Below are 15764 nucleotides of genomic sequence, written 5' to 3'. Positions count from 1 at the left end.
ATCCCTTGGCACTCTTCGGTTTGGAACAGCACAAACCACACGACCCACGCACGGAATGGCATCCACACCTGTTCTTAGCAACCCAACAAAATCAATAACGTGACAACCATTACTACCAGAGTATAGATTTTGGGAGCTGGGGCATTGTGTCTATCTTGTTACTAACGTTCAAAATAAAGCCACATAATGATCTTTTTATGAATATCGGTTTAATGCTGGATGGATTAAGGGACTACTGTGTGCAAAGTGATATGTTGGACCGCTTGCTCGCCGGGGGGGGGGGGGGGGGGGGGATGTCCTTCTTGCAGAATCATTTCCACCAGAAGCTGAGGCTCGCCCCCTAAGTCTTCCATCCGCCAGGGGCCGCTGTAGGAAACACTAGGCTTCCTTTCACGCGTCACTCTTGGACCCTGCGAAGCCATTGCCCGGAGCTAAGATGGCGGCGTCGGTGGCTGCTGCCGCCGGGAGGCTGCGCCGAGCCATCGGGAGGTCGTGCCCATGGCAGCAGTTCTCAACCGAGTCCCGCCCACCCCACGGAGCGGCCGTGCGGGACGCCTTCCTGAGCTTCTTCCGGGATCGCCACGGCCACCGGCTGGTGCCCTCCGCTTCCGTGAGGCCGCGCGGCGACCACAGCCTGCTTTTCGTCAACGCCGGCATGAACCAGGTGGGGGCGGGGCCTCGCCGCTCGGGGGCGGGGCTCGGGCGCTTGCCTGAGAAAGGAGCGTCGGGATTGGGCCAGAGCAGCGAGGGGCGGAACCCAGAGCTCTTGTGGGAGAGGCGCTGGGTGAAATGATGGGGGCCCTGGTTAGGTCTGGGGGAATTAGTTTGGAGACTTGAGGGGAGAGATGAAGTTTATTATCCCTGGACAGCAAGTGTGGAGCCCCGAGGGTCAGGCTCCGAGTGGAAGACTAAATAAATAGAACTCATCCACTAAGTAGAAGTTTATTGCGCGCCTGCTACGTTCTTTGGCTCTCTCCGACCGCTTCTTATCTGTAAACTTTGCCACTTTTACTAGGCAGAGGTCTTTGGTTTCGATTTATTCGCCTCTTCTCTGCTTCACATACACCAGAGAAGCCTCCCTGAGATCCTGGGGTGCCCCGGGCCAAGACCATATTGCACTCTTGAGGTCCCAAATAGCCTCGAGTTTGAACAGCCATCTTCATCACGCCCCGCTTTAACCTTCTACTAAGGAACTAAAGAACTCCCCCATTTGTCTGTGCTTCCAGTTCAAGCCCATCTTCCTGGGCACAGTGGACCCACGAAGTGAGATGGCAGCCTTCCGACGTGTTGCTAATAGCCAGAAATGTGTGAGGGCCGGAGGGCGCCACAATGACCTGGAGGATGTGGGCCGAGACCTCTCGCATCATACTTTCTTTGAGATGCTTGGCAATTGGGCTTTTGGGGGTGAATATTTTAAGGTGAGTTTCCAGGGAGCTGTAGAGTTCATTCTTTGAACCCTCATGCTGGATAGTGTGGCCAGGTGCTGGACAAGGGGTTTGGGGACGGGGGGAGAAGGAAAGATGGCTTGGTTGGTAAAAGTGCTTGTGGGTCCCCCGGAACTCACATAACGAGTGAAGGCCAGTTATAGTGTGAGCTGTCATTCTGGAGCTTCCCGATGGGAGATGGAGACAAGAGGATCCTTGGAAGTTCACAGGCGAGCTAGTCTGGCCTACGTTCAAAGTTCCAAGCGAATGAGAGACCCTGTCTCAAACAAAAAGTGGGAAGCACCTGAGTACAGTCACCCATAGTTGTCCTCTAACTTCTACACGTGCATACCCACACCTAATGTGTGTGCAAATGTGCACTAGCCCACCTGATTCCCCAATGCGCGCGCGCGCACACACACACACACACACACACACACACACACACAGAGACATAGAATGGGAAGGAATGTGGCTCACTTCCCTGAGTGAAGGAAGGGACTGTGTCACCTGCCCGAAGGCTGCTGAAAGGTTAGATGAACAGACGGCCAGACAGCAGTGCTGGTCCCTGGACATAAAGTCCCCAGGTCAGGGTGGTGGGACGAGGAGTCTGTGGAGGACATAGAACTCACCTGGGACGGAAAGGAGGCGGGCTTTATAAGAATGGAGACACTTTCTGGGCAGGAAGAACTCAGAAATGGACATGACTTGGTCTGAGCAGAGGGTGGGTAGTGAGCATGATTTTTGTCTGGATTCATGAACTCCCGTGGCCTGACTGGAGAATCTCTCCACCCTGGTTTGCCCTGCAGGAAGAGGCTTGTAGCATGGCCTGGGAGCTGCTGACTCAGGTCTATGGCATCCCTGAGGACAGGTTATGGGTCTCCTACTTCGGTGGTGACTCCAAGACAGGGCTGGACCCAGACCTGGAGACCAGAGACATCTGGCTTAGCTTGGGGTGAGTTGGCCCCTTCCTTCTGTCCACCCCAGGCAGTAGGAGGACTGGGAAGCAGACTGTCGGTACAAATCCTCAGAGTTCAGCAGGTGTGAGCATGCTGCGGGCGAGCGCTAGGACCCCTCTCCCCGAGCTGGGCTTGGGTAGGGGCTGGGCGCAGGGGAGGTGCCAGCCTCTAAACCTGCCCATGTTCCACCGCTTGCCTGGCCTTCTCCCCAGAGTGCCCGCCAGCCGCACGCTTTCCTTCGGACTGCAGGAGAACTTCTGGGAGATGGGAGACACCGGGCCCTGCGGGCCTTGTACTGAGATCCACTACGATCTGGCTGGGGGGGCGGGAGCCCCCCAGCTGGTAGAGCTCTGGAATCTGGTCTTCATGCAACACAACAGGTAATGGCGGCTGAAGCTGACATTAGTCCCGAGCTGAGCTCACATGCCTTTTAAAAATAGAAACTGATCGAATTCTAGTCCCTGTCCACGACACTTTCCACTAGCTGCTGCTCTCTTGGCGTATAATGGAGTTGAGTTTAGTGGTCACTAAGATTTTCTTGTAACATGTCTTGACATGCCTCTCTGAAAACAATGAGTCTGGCTTAGTAGGCATGTCTGGGTCCAGACAAGGCCCAAGCAAGAGGAAGAATAGAGTTCACCTTTTTGAGAAAGGATAGGACTCATCTTCGTTTGTATGGGGAGGGGAAGGGGACACCGACCTGCAGGTTCCTGGGACTCTAAGCCAGGTCCTCGTGTTTCTGCTGACCTTGAGCACCTGCCTCGCACCTGTCAGACTCACCTGGCCTCACCTTGCACACTTTCCCTGGCCAGAGAGGCAAATGGAAGCCTGCAGCCGCTGCCCCAGAGACACGTGGACACAGGAATGGGCCTGGAGAGGCTGGTGGCAGTGCTGCAGGGCAAATGTTCCACCTATGACACTGACCTCTTCTCTCCACTGCTCACCGCCATACACCAGGTGAGCCCGCCTCCGCCCCATTGCCGTGTGCACGCGTGTGTGTGTACGTGTGTGTGTGTGTGTGTGTGTGTGTGTGTGTGTGTGTGTGTCCGTCCGTCCAGATGACAACCTTGGATGTCATCTTCAGGAGCCATGTCTGCCTTCTTTGAGATAGGGTGTGTTATTGGCTTGTAGCTCACCAATTAGGCAACGCCTGCTGGCCGTCAAGCCTCAGGCATTCTCCTGTCTCTGCCTCCCCAGCTTTGGGATGACAAGCCTATGCCACTGTGGCAGCAATTCCGCATGGGTTGTAGAAATCAAACTCAGGTCCTCAGGCTTGTGGGGCAAACACTTTTCCGACTGCGCCATCTCCCCGGCACCCCCCGACTGCGCCCTCTCCCCGGCACCCCCCCGACTGCGCTCTCCCCGGCACCCGCAAATGCGCCATCTCCCCGGCACCCCCCGACTGAGCCATCTCCCCGGCACCCCCCGACTGCGCTCTCTCCCCAGCACCCCCAACTGTGCCCTCTCCCCGGCACCCCCCCCCACTGCGCCCTCTCCCCAGCACCCCCTACCCCATAGAGCTTATGTATCTGTTGAGATCTCAGTATTGCCATCTGTGAGACAGCACAGAGCAAGGATCCCAGGGTGTCAAGTTCAAAGCTAAGATTCGCTGCTGCCGGATGTTCCTCCTAACTCCTCCCCTCAGCCGTTCGAGATGTGTATTGAGTCCTTTATGAAAGATTCTGGGCTTGGGGCTCAAGGGGACACTGAGGCAGATTGTTCTCTTGAGTAAGAGATTTATTGAAAGAGTTATTACCTTCATGGACAGACAGACTCTGAAGAGAGTTCACCCCCAGCACCAGAGCCAGACAGCATGGTGGGGGCCCTGAAGAGGGTTCAGGTCTCTGAAGCCGAGTGGTGCCCTTTCTTAGAGGTCTTAGAGGAAGGGAAGGGACCACACAATTGATACGCAGTCCACAGCACGGGCCTGTATTCCAGAGAAGGACCATGCTTCTCCAGACTGAGGGGGAGGTGACAGAGTGCATCTCCTCGAGTTAACCCACTACCTACCATTAGCCCTCTGGTGCCCGGAGTCCGGTGTCCTGTGCCTCAAGACTGCCTTGGGGAAGTGAGAATGGTACCACCTCCATTCTCCTGGGATCTAAGCACGTGAGGAGTGGAGATGGGCTCTCCGGAGGGGGCCTGCCGTCTTCTTCAAGGTGGTTTTAAGAGAGAAGCTGCCACAGGTGGGTGTGGCTGGACTCGCCCTCTCAGCCAACACTTTTATGCTTGGTACAGGGGCTCAGAATAGAAGAGATACGGAGATGACCTCAAGCATGAGTGACAGACAGTAAAGCAGTGTGTGGGAGAACAAGATCGTAGACACGGGCTCTGGGCAGGTAACCGGCCTGGCGGATAGTCGCTCGCGGGGGTGTTAGAGAGGAATCTTAGACCACTTGTGTGGAGAAGACTGGCCAGGGAGATGATCTTTGATCTAAAACCTGCACGGAGAGTCAGCAGAGAAAGCTTACCCCAGGCAGACGACAGTGGGTACCACGGCAAGAAAGGCTTGACGTATGTCATTGTCAGCAAGGGCAAGGAGATGCAGTCCAGCGCCCCCAGGACCTCCGTCCAGATAAAGCAGGGCCCTCGGCTGCGTCACAGAAGGTCAGCGTGAGGCCAGGTGGTGGTGGCGCACGCCTTTAATCCCAGCACTCGGGAGGCAGAGCCAGGTGGATCTCTGTGAGTTCGAGGCCAGCCTGAGCTCCAGGAAAGGTGCAAAGCTACGCAGAGAAACCCTGTCTCGAAAAACCAAAAAAATAAAAAATAAGGTCAGCGTGAAGCAAAGAGTGAGTTTATTAAGTATTTAGACTGAGACTGAGACCTAGAGGAAAAAGACACCCAAACGTGGGTGCAGCCTCCCTAAGAGAGCTGTGTTTGGATGTCTTCACAGTGGCTGCATGTATGGTCCTGTGGCTTTCTAAGGTATATTTCTCAAAGGATGTCATTTGGAACAAGGTTTAAAGATTAATTGGATTTAAAAATATAAACTGATTTATTTATTTTTCTCCAAGAATTCCTTTTGCAAATTAAATTGTAAGGTGGTTTTCTGAAGTGCCTTATTTACATTTAGGGATGAGATAAGTGTTCTAATAAAGTAAAATTTAGAGCCACAAATATTCTGTGCCCCAAATGAGCATAGTTTGTTGTGGTTCTTTGTTTTTTGTTTGTGTGTGTGTGTGTGTGTGTGTGTGTGTGTGTGTCTGTGTGTGTGTCTGTGTGTCTGTCTGTGTGTCTGTCTGTGTGTAGTTACCTACAGAGACCAGAAGGGGGAGCATCAGATCACAGTGAACTGGAGTCACAGGCGGTTGTGAGCCACCTAGCGTGAGTGCTGGGAACCAAACTGAGATCCTCAGGAAAAGCAGCAGGTACTTCTAACTGTTGGGTCACCTCCCCAGCCCCTAGTGTGTGGCTTTTAACAGCCTTGTTTGAGAAGTTTTAGGAAGGTAAGCACTGTCTCCAGGTGGCTTCAGTTCTATCAGTTGTACAGAAGTGTCTTGACTCTCAGCCGACAGGAAATACAAACTAGATCCCTGGCTAGGGGCCTTCTTCTCCCTTCCAGGCCCTTTGAATAGTTTCTGCCTTCCGGGAAAGACATGAGGGACAGCCAGGCAGCTGAGGTAGAACCCTGTGTGCTGTGGGTGGAGCCCATGCCAGAGCCTTGGCTGTGTGTGTGACACACCAGTACTGTAAGGCAGCCAATGCCACCAGTCCGGGAGTCTGGGCCCTGGCACAGGCCGGGCCACCTTTTCTGGGTCATTCTTTAGGTCTCGCGTGAGCTCATCCAAACATCTGTGGTTGGGTAGGAGGCAGCCCTGCCTCTAGGCATTGGTTGACTGTCAGTCGGGGGCAGCAGGTGTGGCTAGGCCATGCGTCCGCTGTCGTCCAGCTGGCTGGCTCTAGTGCAGGCTTGTTCTCCTCCCAGCAAGGTTCCAAGAAGGAGGCCAGAGGTAGAAGTGGTCCTTCCCTGTATTCTTTTTCTTTTTTGAGGCAGGGCCTCTTGCATTCCAGACTGGCCTCAGACTCTCCGTGTAGCCAGGGATGACCTTGAACTCCTGATTCTCCTGCTTCTCCCTCCTAAGTGCTGGAATTACAGGTGTGCACCTCTCCACCAGATCCCTCCTGTGTTCTGTCCACCAGAGAAAGTCACAGGCCAGCTTCAGGCTCAAGAGCTGGGGAAGTCGATGCGATCTGTTGATGGGAAGCAGCTCTAGAGTCCTATGGCAGAGTGGCCTGTGCTCAGGGAAAGGACATTTTTACGATAGTTTACTGCAAAGAAGGCAGCGAGCGTCCCATCTTGTGGGGTCTTGAAGTCCAAAGAGAGGCCTTTATTCTGTGCCTGAGGAGAACGGCTTGGGTGGAGGGGATGCGGGGCCCGCCATGCACTCCCACAGGGCAGTTCTGGTGCTGTGGAGGACAAGCTGGAGCCAGATGACACTGAGAGCCAAAAACACTGCCCTGTTACCAATCCAGGCAAAAGCCGGGGTAGGGTGCAGCTTAGGCGGTGGCCGGAGACCAGACACAGGCAGATGAGACACCTCACAGAGGTCACAGGAAGAGACCCACAAAGGTCAGCGGGTGGTTTGGGGGCGTGGCTTAAGCAGCACAGTGAGTGGCTGGACATCTAATACAAGCCTGTCCCCGAGTACGGTCGGAGCTGGGCAGATTAAGTGGTCCACCGCAGCACATTTAAGTAAGTGTATACCAGCTTCCTCCACTCCACTCCCTGGCCCCTGACCCTACCTCTAGGATGATTGGAGGGGCAAGCATGGAGTCACACCAGCCTGGTCCAGACTTCAATCTGCACCTAAGGAGCTAATGGTCTCATAGAGCTTTTATTCTTATTTATTTATTTATTTATTTATTTATTTGGATTTTTCTTTTTTTTTTTTTTTTTCTTTCTTTTTTTTTTTTTTTTTTGGTTTTTCGAGACAGGGTTTCTCTGTGTAGCTTTGCGCCTTTCCTGGAACTCACTTGGTAGCCCAGGCTGGCCTCGAACTCACAGAGATCCGCCTGGCTCTGCCTCCCGAGTGCTGGGATTAAAGGCGTGCGCCACCACCGCCCGGCTTATTTGGATTTTTCAAGACAGGGTTTCTCTGTGTAGTTTTGGTGCCTGTCCTGGAACTCGCTCTGTAGACCAGGCTGGCCTTGAACTCACAGAGATCCGCCTGCCTCTGCCTCCTGAGTGCTGGGATTAAAGGCATTCGCCACCACCGCCCTGCTTGGTTTTTTGGGTTTTGTTTTTTGTTTTTTGTTTTTTGTTTTTGTTTTTGTTTTTGTTTTTTTTGAGACAGGATTTTTCTCTGTGTAGCCCTGGCTGTCCTGAAACTATCTCTGTGGACCAGGCTGGCCTCAAACTTACCCAGATCCACCTGCTTCTGTCTCCCAAGTGCTGGGAAGGTCATTCTGGATGTTGTTACCACTCTAGTTGGTGGTATGAACCTGGCCAACTGAAGTCTCATGCAATAGCCAACTTTATTCAGAGCATCAGACAATTTATATTTGGAGGGTTAAGAAGAGTCACGCTGTATAAGGACAAGCCACATATGGCAAAAACATGGTTTTCCACAGATACATATAAATAACAGCAGCTGAAGTAAACTCACTCCTACCTGCCACACCTTGGATGAGCCTGAAAACACATTCCAAGAACAATTCTGCGTTTTGAAGAAACTGAGGTCACAAGACTTGTTTTCCTGGAGTTTTCTGGAAAGCACTCAGAGTTCTCCCACGACTCCATCCTCGGACTGTGTCCTGACAGGATGTGATCTGCTTTAGGGCAGAGCCGGCACCTGCCTGGGGCGGGCAGAACCCGCACCTATGTCTGTCCTCCTGCTCTTCAGGGCTGCGGCGTGCCCCCTTACTCTGGCCGGGTAGGGGCAGCAGACGAGGGCCGCATAGACACGGCATACCGAGTCGTAGCCGACCACCTCCGCACGCTCAGTGTCTGCATCGCCGATGGTGTCTACCCAGGGATGTCAGGCGCCCCGTGAGTGGCCGGGCGGGCGCCCCGGGAGTGGCCGGGCTAGCGGGGAGGGGATGGGGAGGTAAAATGAGGTCAAGGGCTCAGAAGGAATGGAGGACGCACCCCACTCCCCATATTGCTGGTCACGTGACGCGAGGGGTTCCTACCTGGGCTGTGAACCCCTCTAGGCTAGTTCTTCGCCGGATTCTCCGTCGCGCTGTGCGCTTCTCCACAGAGGTCTTGCGGGCGCCGCCTGGCTTTCTGGGCAGCCTGGTGCCAGTGGTGGTGGAGACATTGGTAAGCACAGAGCCTCCTTTCTGCATGTCTCCTGGGCCCTGGGAGCCTAACACTGAGCCCCGACAGTGTCCCCCCCTCACTGTCCAGTCCTGCACCCCATCAAGGAGGCTGAGAAAGCTGGTCTTGCTCACAAAAAGCAGGGAGACCTCAGGCTACTAGACCTTTGACCTTGGGGTTCCCTACCACCTATATGCCTGCCCCACTGGGAAACCACTTCCCCGTCTGAGTCCCTCCCAGTTCTCAGAGCATCTTGGCCTCCTGGGTGGGCCATTTACCTTCTCCACACCCCTTCACCCCTAGGGAGCCGCCTATCCAGAACTTGAGAAGAACTCAGTCCAGGTACTGATTCGCGTGGGGAGGCGGAGGCTGCCCCGGAGAAACCTGTAGGGAGAAGCCTGTTTCCAAGGAAACCCAGCTCCACTCTGCCCTGCCTTGGTTCAGATAGCCAGCCTGGTGTCGGAGGACGAGGCAGCCTTCCTAGCGTCCCTGCAGCGAGGCCGTCGGATCATCGACCGCACCGTCAAGCGCTTGGGGCCTTCTGAGTTGTTCCCTGGTGAGCTGGGACCCTAGCCAAAGCCAAGGGGCTCTCAGGCCCCCCAGAGTGAGCAGAGGCAGCAGCTTTCAGCCCGCCGGGGCCCCCAACTTCTGCCAGGAGTTTCTCGCAGGTGCTTGACCTGACCACACAGAGGCCGCCCTCTCTTCCATCCCTTGTTTCCAAGGCAGTTCATACTTAAACGGAGACCACCAGAACGCCATGTGTCTTGGGAGTGTGTTAGGCCACCCTTGCTTGACCTTGGAGCCTGAAGCTAGATGGCTCCTCCCCCGGGAGGACCTAGTCTGGGGGTGGGGGCATGGTAGGTTTGTGTAGCTGAGAAAGCCTGAGCCCGCCCACTCCCTTCCCCCCCTTTTGATCTGCCCCCACCCCCTTTCTCAGCACTCTGTTCTCTTTCCTCAGCTGAGGTGGCCTGGTCATTGTCACTGTCTGGAAACCTGGGGATTCCGCTGGACCTGGTGAAGTTAATGCTGGAGGAAAAGGGGGTGCAGCTGGATGCTGTGGGGCTGGAAGAGCTAGCCCAGAAGGAGGCTCAGGTACAGGCTGCTGGACTCTGGTGACCCAGCAGTCCCTGAACTTCTCAGGCCTGAACTGGGGCAAGAATTAGTCAGTCATAGGATTGGAAGCTGAGGTGGGGTCTATCCCACCATCTCCATGGGAGAGGGGACGGAACCTCAGCCCCGGGGACCAAACAGGAGCGGAAGAGACTTAGGTCTTATTCCACGAAGACTGCAGGATCCACAGAGACAGGGCTCTCATAGGCTCAGTTCCCATCCCGTGGTGTTTTCTCTGCACCTGCCCCCCATTCCACACACACCCACCACACACACACACACACACACACACACACACACACACACACTTGTCCTGCAGCACCGAGCCCAGCAGGCAGAGCCAGTTCCAGAGGAAGGACTGCGTCTTGATGTCCACGCACTGGAGGAGCTGCACCGTCATGGGGTACCCCCAACTGATGACAGCCCCAAGTATAACTACTCTCTTCGACCCAACGGAGATTATGGTGAGAGCCTGGACCCAGGCTGGTAGTCAGTCCCACGCTTACCTGACCTTGACTGGGAAGGAGAGAAATGGTAGCCACCAGCTTCTTGCATTCCCCAGACTCCCCAGCAGGGGTCGCTGCCTCTTTCATCTAGAAATGCCTTCCCCACTTCACCCTCTGCAGTCAGATGCCTTTGCCTCAGATCCCAAACCCATCACATCCCCAGGCCCCAACACTGATCATCCTTATGCCTCTGGCAGAATTTGGCCTCTGTGAGGCCCGAGTGCTACAGCTGTATTCAGAGGATGGGACGGCTGTGACCTCTGTGGGGGCAGGCCAGCGCTGTGGCCTCCTGCTGGACAGAACCAACTTCTACGCTGAACAAGGGGGTCAGGCTTCAGATCGTGGCTACTTTGTCCGCACAGGTCAGCAGGTGAGCATCCAGCACCTCACGCTGACTTCTGTGGGAGGGAAAAGTGAGGCTGGGGGCAGGCAGCCCAGTGGAGGGATGGCTGCAGGCCGTCATTGTGGCGTCTTGGCCATGTTCTCCCCAGGATGTACTGTTCCCTGTGGCCCGGGCCCAGGTCTGTGGGGGCTTCATCCTGCATGAGGCAGTGGCCCCCGAGTGCTTAGAGGTGGGGGATCAAGTGCAGCTGTACGTGGATGAGGTAAGGCCCTTCCCTAGCCCGGCTGCTCTCCATAGCCTGCATCCCCTCTCCCTGGCCGCTCCTACCCTCCCCCAGGGCCCTGGGTGACAAAGGTGTTGCAGGCCTGGCGGATGGGATGCATGGTGAAGCACACGGCCACCCACCTGCTGAGCTGGGCCCTTCGCCAGACCCTGGGACCCACCGCCGAGCAGCGGGGCTCCCATCTCAGCCCTGAGCGGCTGCGCTTCGATGTGGCCACCCAGGTGAGCTGGGCACAGGAAGTCGGTCATTGTGGGAAACGGCGTGCTGCCAGACAAACGGGAAGTGGGTTGTGGAACCTCACCTCAGCGAGACCCCTCTACTCGGGACACTACCTGTCACCTCTGGCCACTCCTCACCTTCCTGTTCCCTGTGGGGACATCACTTCCCCCTTTCACGGACAGCAGTTTCCAAACCGGTTCCTATGGCTTTGTTTCCCTGCCCCACCCCAGGCCCCACTGACCGCAGAGCAGCTCCGGACGGTAGAGAGCCACGTGCAGGAGGCTGTGGGGCAGGATGAGGCCGTGTACGTGGAGGAGGTGCCCCTGGCACACACCGCTCACGTGCCCGGACTCCGCTCGCTGGATGAGGTGAGTGGTAGGAGGGTGACCCCGGAGGGCTCCCCGGCTTCACAGGCCGCTGAGAGCCCCGTCCCACCTTCCCCCAGGTGTACCCAGACCCCGTGCGGGTGGTGTCGGTGGGCGTTCCTGTGGCCCAGGCACTGGCACCGGCCTCCCAGGCTGCACTGCGGACTTCGGTGGAGCTCTGCTGCGGCACGTGAGTCGCCGCCGCCACCCTGGCCCTGGGCCCCCCCCCCGATCCTCACCCTTCCCTAATCGCCGAGGCCACCAGCCCTCGCTCTGGGCTCAGACTTGTCCCTTCTCTCCACCACCACCCACTTCTTCGCCTTCCTTACAGGCACCTGCTACGCACCGGGGCCGTGGGGGACCTGGTGATCATTGGGGATCGGCAGCTGGTCAAGGGCATCACTCGCCTACTGGCCGTCACTGGGGAGCAGGCCCAGCAGGTCAGAATGCTAGAAGCCCTGGAGACTTGACTGTGGGGGGGTGAGGGGACACACAGCTGACACCCAGGCGCGGGGATGCCCAGTGGCATAGCCAGCATCCCTGTCCACTCACTGCTGCGGCTGTAGCAGCTGTACCAACTGGTAACCATTTCTGACATGGCCCTGGTTGTAGTGAGAGACGAGGCCCCGTCCTGGGAGAGGGCGAGTGTCATCTGGGAGAGGGCGAGTGTCGCGTCTGGGAGCCTTCACTTTCTTGCCCCTCCTGTAGGCCCGAGAGGTGGGCCAGAGCCTGGCTCAGGAAGTTGAGGCAGCCAGGGAGCGGCTAAGCCGGGGCATCAGGGACCTGCCAGAGGCCCATCGCCTATCTAAGGACATAGGACGTCTCACTGAGGTCAGGGCCACCCTCGCCTTCCACTGGCCCCGTGCCTTCTCCGTGCTTTTTTGGACCCTTCCTGTCCCTCCCCAGCCTTCCAGCTGGCCCGCGCTTGTCCTCAGAGTGGATCTGCCCGGCTCTGTCATCCTTCCTCCGAGGCTGTGGCAAGGGTGACACTCGGCTCTCCCGTAGGTCATCGACTCCGCTGTGGTGCCTCAGTGGCAGCGGCAGGAGCTCCAGGCCACGCTGAAGGTGCTGCAGCGCCGTGCCAACACCGCCATCCGGAAACTGGAGAAGGGCCAGGTGAGAGAAGGCGCAGCCATGCCTGGTGCTCCCGGGTATCACGGCACCAACCCTAGGGAGCTTCCAGAGCTGGGAGAGGAGGCAGCTTCCTCCTTGATCTGCCGCCGGGCACCGTATCACCAAGCCATGTGCCTCGGCCGGGCTGTAGCTCTCCCCCAGCCCTTCCCACAGGCAGCCTCCCGACTCGAATGCCAGTCAGCCCTAACCGCTCCTTGACTGAGGGCTCCTGGTCCCCTCCCAGTCCGTCTGTGCCATCTGGGCCTCTTCCTCTCACCTTCAGCAGCTTTCGTAGGGCCCTGTGACAGAACAGAAGAGGGGAGGCAGTCTCAGGAGGTCACAGATGGAACCCGAGAAAGCAGGCCATGCCTGCCCGAGCCCCTGCCAGCTCTCCTCAGAACCGACGGCCTCTGTCGAGGGAGAGCATGGGAAGGAGAGGGCCGTTAGACCCGAGCTCAGTTCAGAAGCCGAATGTCCATGCCTGACCCCTCTGCTGCTCCCCCTGCCCCACAGGCTGCAGAAAAATCCCAGGAGCTGTTGAAGCGGCACTCAGAGGGGCCTCTGATGGTGGACACTGTCTCGGTGGAGTCCCTGTCAGTGAGTGCTGTGAAGCGGGGAGGGGTGGGGGGTGGCCTGCAGGAGGCCAGGTCCTGACTGGGAGGTCCCGGGCAGCTGGGGATGGTGAGTCACGGGGTCGTCCTCACGCAGGTGCTGGTAAAGGTGGTGCGGCAGCTGTGTGAAAAGACCCCCGGCATGTCCGTACTGCTGCTCAGCCCCCAGCCCACGGGCGGCGTTCTCTGTGCCTGCCAGGTGGCCCAGGTGAGGGGGCCCGAGAGCCCGTCCTAAATGCCCCCGCCTAGCTCCGGTTCCACCTCTTACTCCTTCTAAGCAGGAGATAAAGTGTAAGGGGAGATAACCTATGACAGGAATCGAGTAATCTCTCCTTGTCCCTGAAGACACCCTATCCCCTCCCCAGGAGGCATGGTGAGATTTCTTAGTCACCTGCCTCTTAGGCCCCAGTTCCTTGCAAAGAAGTCTCAGGTGTTCACCACTCCACCCATATTCCCAGTCCAGCCCTTTCCTGCGGCCTCACCAGATGCCCTGCCCTGTGCTCAGCCTGGGAGAGGGTGCTCATTGCTGGTGCCTGCATCCCCAGGGGTCTGCTGACTGGCTGGTGCAGTGAAGACTGCTCCACATGGCTTCCCCTCCGGATTCTCTCCCCCAGGGTGCCACGGCCACCTTCACAGCAGAAGCCTGGGCACTGGCTGTGTGCAGCCACATGGGAGGCAAGGCTTGGGGCTCTCGAGTGATAGCCCAGGGTACTGGACACACTGCTGACCTGGAGGCTGCCCTCGGGACAGCCCGAGCTTACGCACTCAACCAGCTCTGACCAGGCCCACCAGGACCCGAAGGAATCAGAGGCAAGCGTCTGGAGCCCTCATGGAGCCACCTCGCCTTCCTGGAGGCTGGGGCAGAGGACCAGGTATCTGAGCTGAAGAGGGACACCTGGGCCACTTGACACCAAGAGACTAGAGGAAACAGAAGAGGACTGAGAAGCAGCCACCCCAACAAATGTGACGACCTGGGCTGTTGTAGCTGAGGGTGCCTATTAAAGGTATTTCGCGGGGCTGGAGAGTTGGCTCAGTGGTTTAGAGCACTTGTTCCAGCTGCGTGTGGTGGCGCACACCTTTAATCCCAGCACTCGGGAGGCAGAAGCAGGCAGATCTGCGTGAGTTTGAGGCCAGCCTGGTCTACAGAGTGAGTTCCAGGACAGGCAGGTCTACACAGAGAAACCCTGTCTCGAAAAACAAAAACAGACAATCAACAGAAAGCACTTGTTCCTGGAAAGGACCTGGGTTCGATTCCCAGCATCCACATGGAGGCTCCCACCTCCTCAGGCACCGGGCATGCATATAATACACAGACATACATGCAGGCAAAGCACTCACACACACAAAATAATAAAAAAAATTTTAAAAAGTATTTTACAGAAGATTGTAAGTTCTGGAGGATTTTGTTGTTTAAAAAAGAGTGACCTGGTCTCACAGTAGTGGCACGTGCCTCAGGAGGCAGAGGCAGGTGGATCTCTGAGTTCCAGGTCTACAGAGTGAGTTCCAGGACAGCCAGAGCTACACAGAGAAACCCTGTCTTGAAAAACAAAAACAAAAAAAAGTGCTCAGCTATTAAGAGTGCTCACTGCTCTTCCGGAGGCCCAGGTTTAGTTCCCAGCACCCACGTGATGTCTCAGTCACCTGTAACTTCAGCATCACCCAAATCCCATTCCTGCGTTCTGTGGGCCCCTGCAAATATATGATGATGCACACACACCCAGATGCAATGTGAGAATGACCTTCCTCAGCGTGACGTGTACCCCATCACTTATCTGACCACCCACCCTCGTGGAAAGGCATCTGGTACCCAAATCCAGACCATCCAGCCACCAGAGTGTTGAGATGGGGTCTGTGGGCCAGGATTGGCGGGGTACCAGGAAGGGTCTCCAGAATGTCTTGTGAAAATCCTGTGTCGTTGAAGTGAGGCCAGGATGGCTTGCTGATACTTTGAGCAGCTGGGCCTGGTCAGCTGGCGGTGACAGGCACCAGGCAGAACAGCTTCTCCCCTTGTGGGACCTGCTTCCAGGGGGAGGGCAGAAAGGGGGTGACGGGGGAGGGGGGTCAGTGAAAAAGGAAAGAAAGGGGCACAGGAGGACAGGAGTGTGGCCTCACTGCGTCACTGTGACCAGGTGACTTAGCTGGAAGGTAAGGGTGCGAGCCTTGAGGAAATCTGAGAGGTGTTTGAGCTGAAGGAACAGCCAGGGAGTGCCAGGCTGTGAGGAAGGATTTGGAGAAGCCACGGGTGGTCAGACCAGTGGTGGACTTTTTACCTGAGGTAGGGTCTCCATGTATAGCTAGCTGTTGGTTGGCCTGGGACTCCCTGCATGCCCAGGCTGGCCTCTAGCAGAGACCTCAACCTCCCAAGCACTGTTTGGAAGCATGCACCACCACGCCCAGCCAGTGACAGGCTTTTAATGGTTAACACAGCGCCTGCCCCAAGGCGGAACTGAAGCAGAAGACAAGCTGGGGCTGAGGAGGTAACTCAATAACAAGCGTGGGGAGCCAAGTTCAGGCTAGCTGTGGTGGGGTGCCCTCATAACCCAGCTGTGCAGTGCGGGGTACACAGAGAGCC

General features: G+C 56.7%; 1 protein-coding gene across 1 annotated transcript; it reads left to right on the top strand.

The window, feature by feature from the left end:
* The first annotated feature begins 412 nt into the window (after positions 1 to 412).
* Positions 413 to 14208, top strand: Aars2 (alanyl-tRNA synthetase 2, mitochondrial). Its single transcript, XM_042266392.2, has 22 exons — positions 413 to 664; positions 1227 to 1418; positions 2234 to 2379; positions 2596 to 2763; positions 3196 to 3340; positions 8227 to 8372; positions 8537 to 8645; positions 8946 to 8984; positions 9087 to 9198; positions 9601 to 9734; positions 10072 to 10216; positions 10456 to 10628; positions 10750 to 10863; positions 10965 to 11105; positions 11334 to 11471; positions 11549 to 11658; positions 11800 to 11908; positions 12177 to 12299; positions 12474 to 12584; positions 13095 to 13178; positions 13290 to 13400; positions 13807 to 14208. The coding sequence occupies exons 1-22, from the start codon at positions 437 to 439 to the stop codon at positions 13969 to 13971; spliced, it is 2943 nt and encodes a 980-aa protein (XP_042122326.2). The 5' UTR covers positions 413 to 436; the 3' UTR covers positions 13972 to 14208.
* Positions 14209 to 15764: the final 1556 nt, after the last annotated feature.

This window comes from Peromyscus maniculatus, chromosome 21 (genome assembly GCF_049852395.1).
Source record: "Peromyscus maniculatus bairdii isolate BWxNUB_F1_BW_parent chromosome 21, HU_Pman_BW_mat_3.1, whole genome shotgun sequence".
Taxonomy (NCBI): Eukaryota; Metazoa; Chordata; class Mammalia; order Rodentia; family Cricetidae; genus Peromyscus; species Peromyscus maniculatus.
This window is presented reverse-complemented; position numbering and strand designations above follow the sequence as displayed.

Bases quoted from the DNA above. Each gene is read 5' to 3' on its own strand.
- Aars2 (XM_042266392.2), top strand. From the start codon at position 437: ATGGCGGCGTCGGTGGCTGCTGCCGCCGGGAGGCTGCGCCGAGCCATC. The intron at 1,419-2,233 runs GTGAGTTTCCAG...TTTGCCCTGCAG, and splicing joins TTGGGGGTGAATATTTTAAG to GAAGAGGCTTGTAGCATGGC. The intron at 11,659-11,799 runs GTGAGTCGCCGC...CCTTCCTTACAG, and splicing joins GTGGAGCTCTGCTGCGGCAC to GCACCTGCTACGCACCGGGG.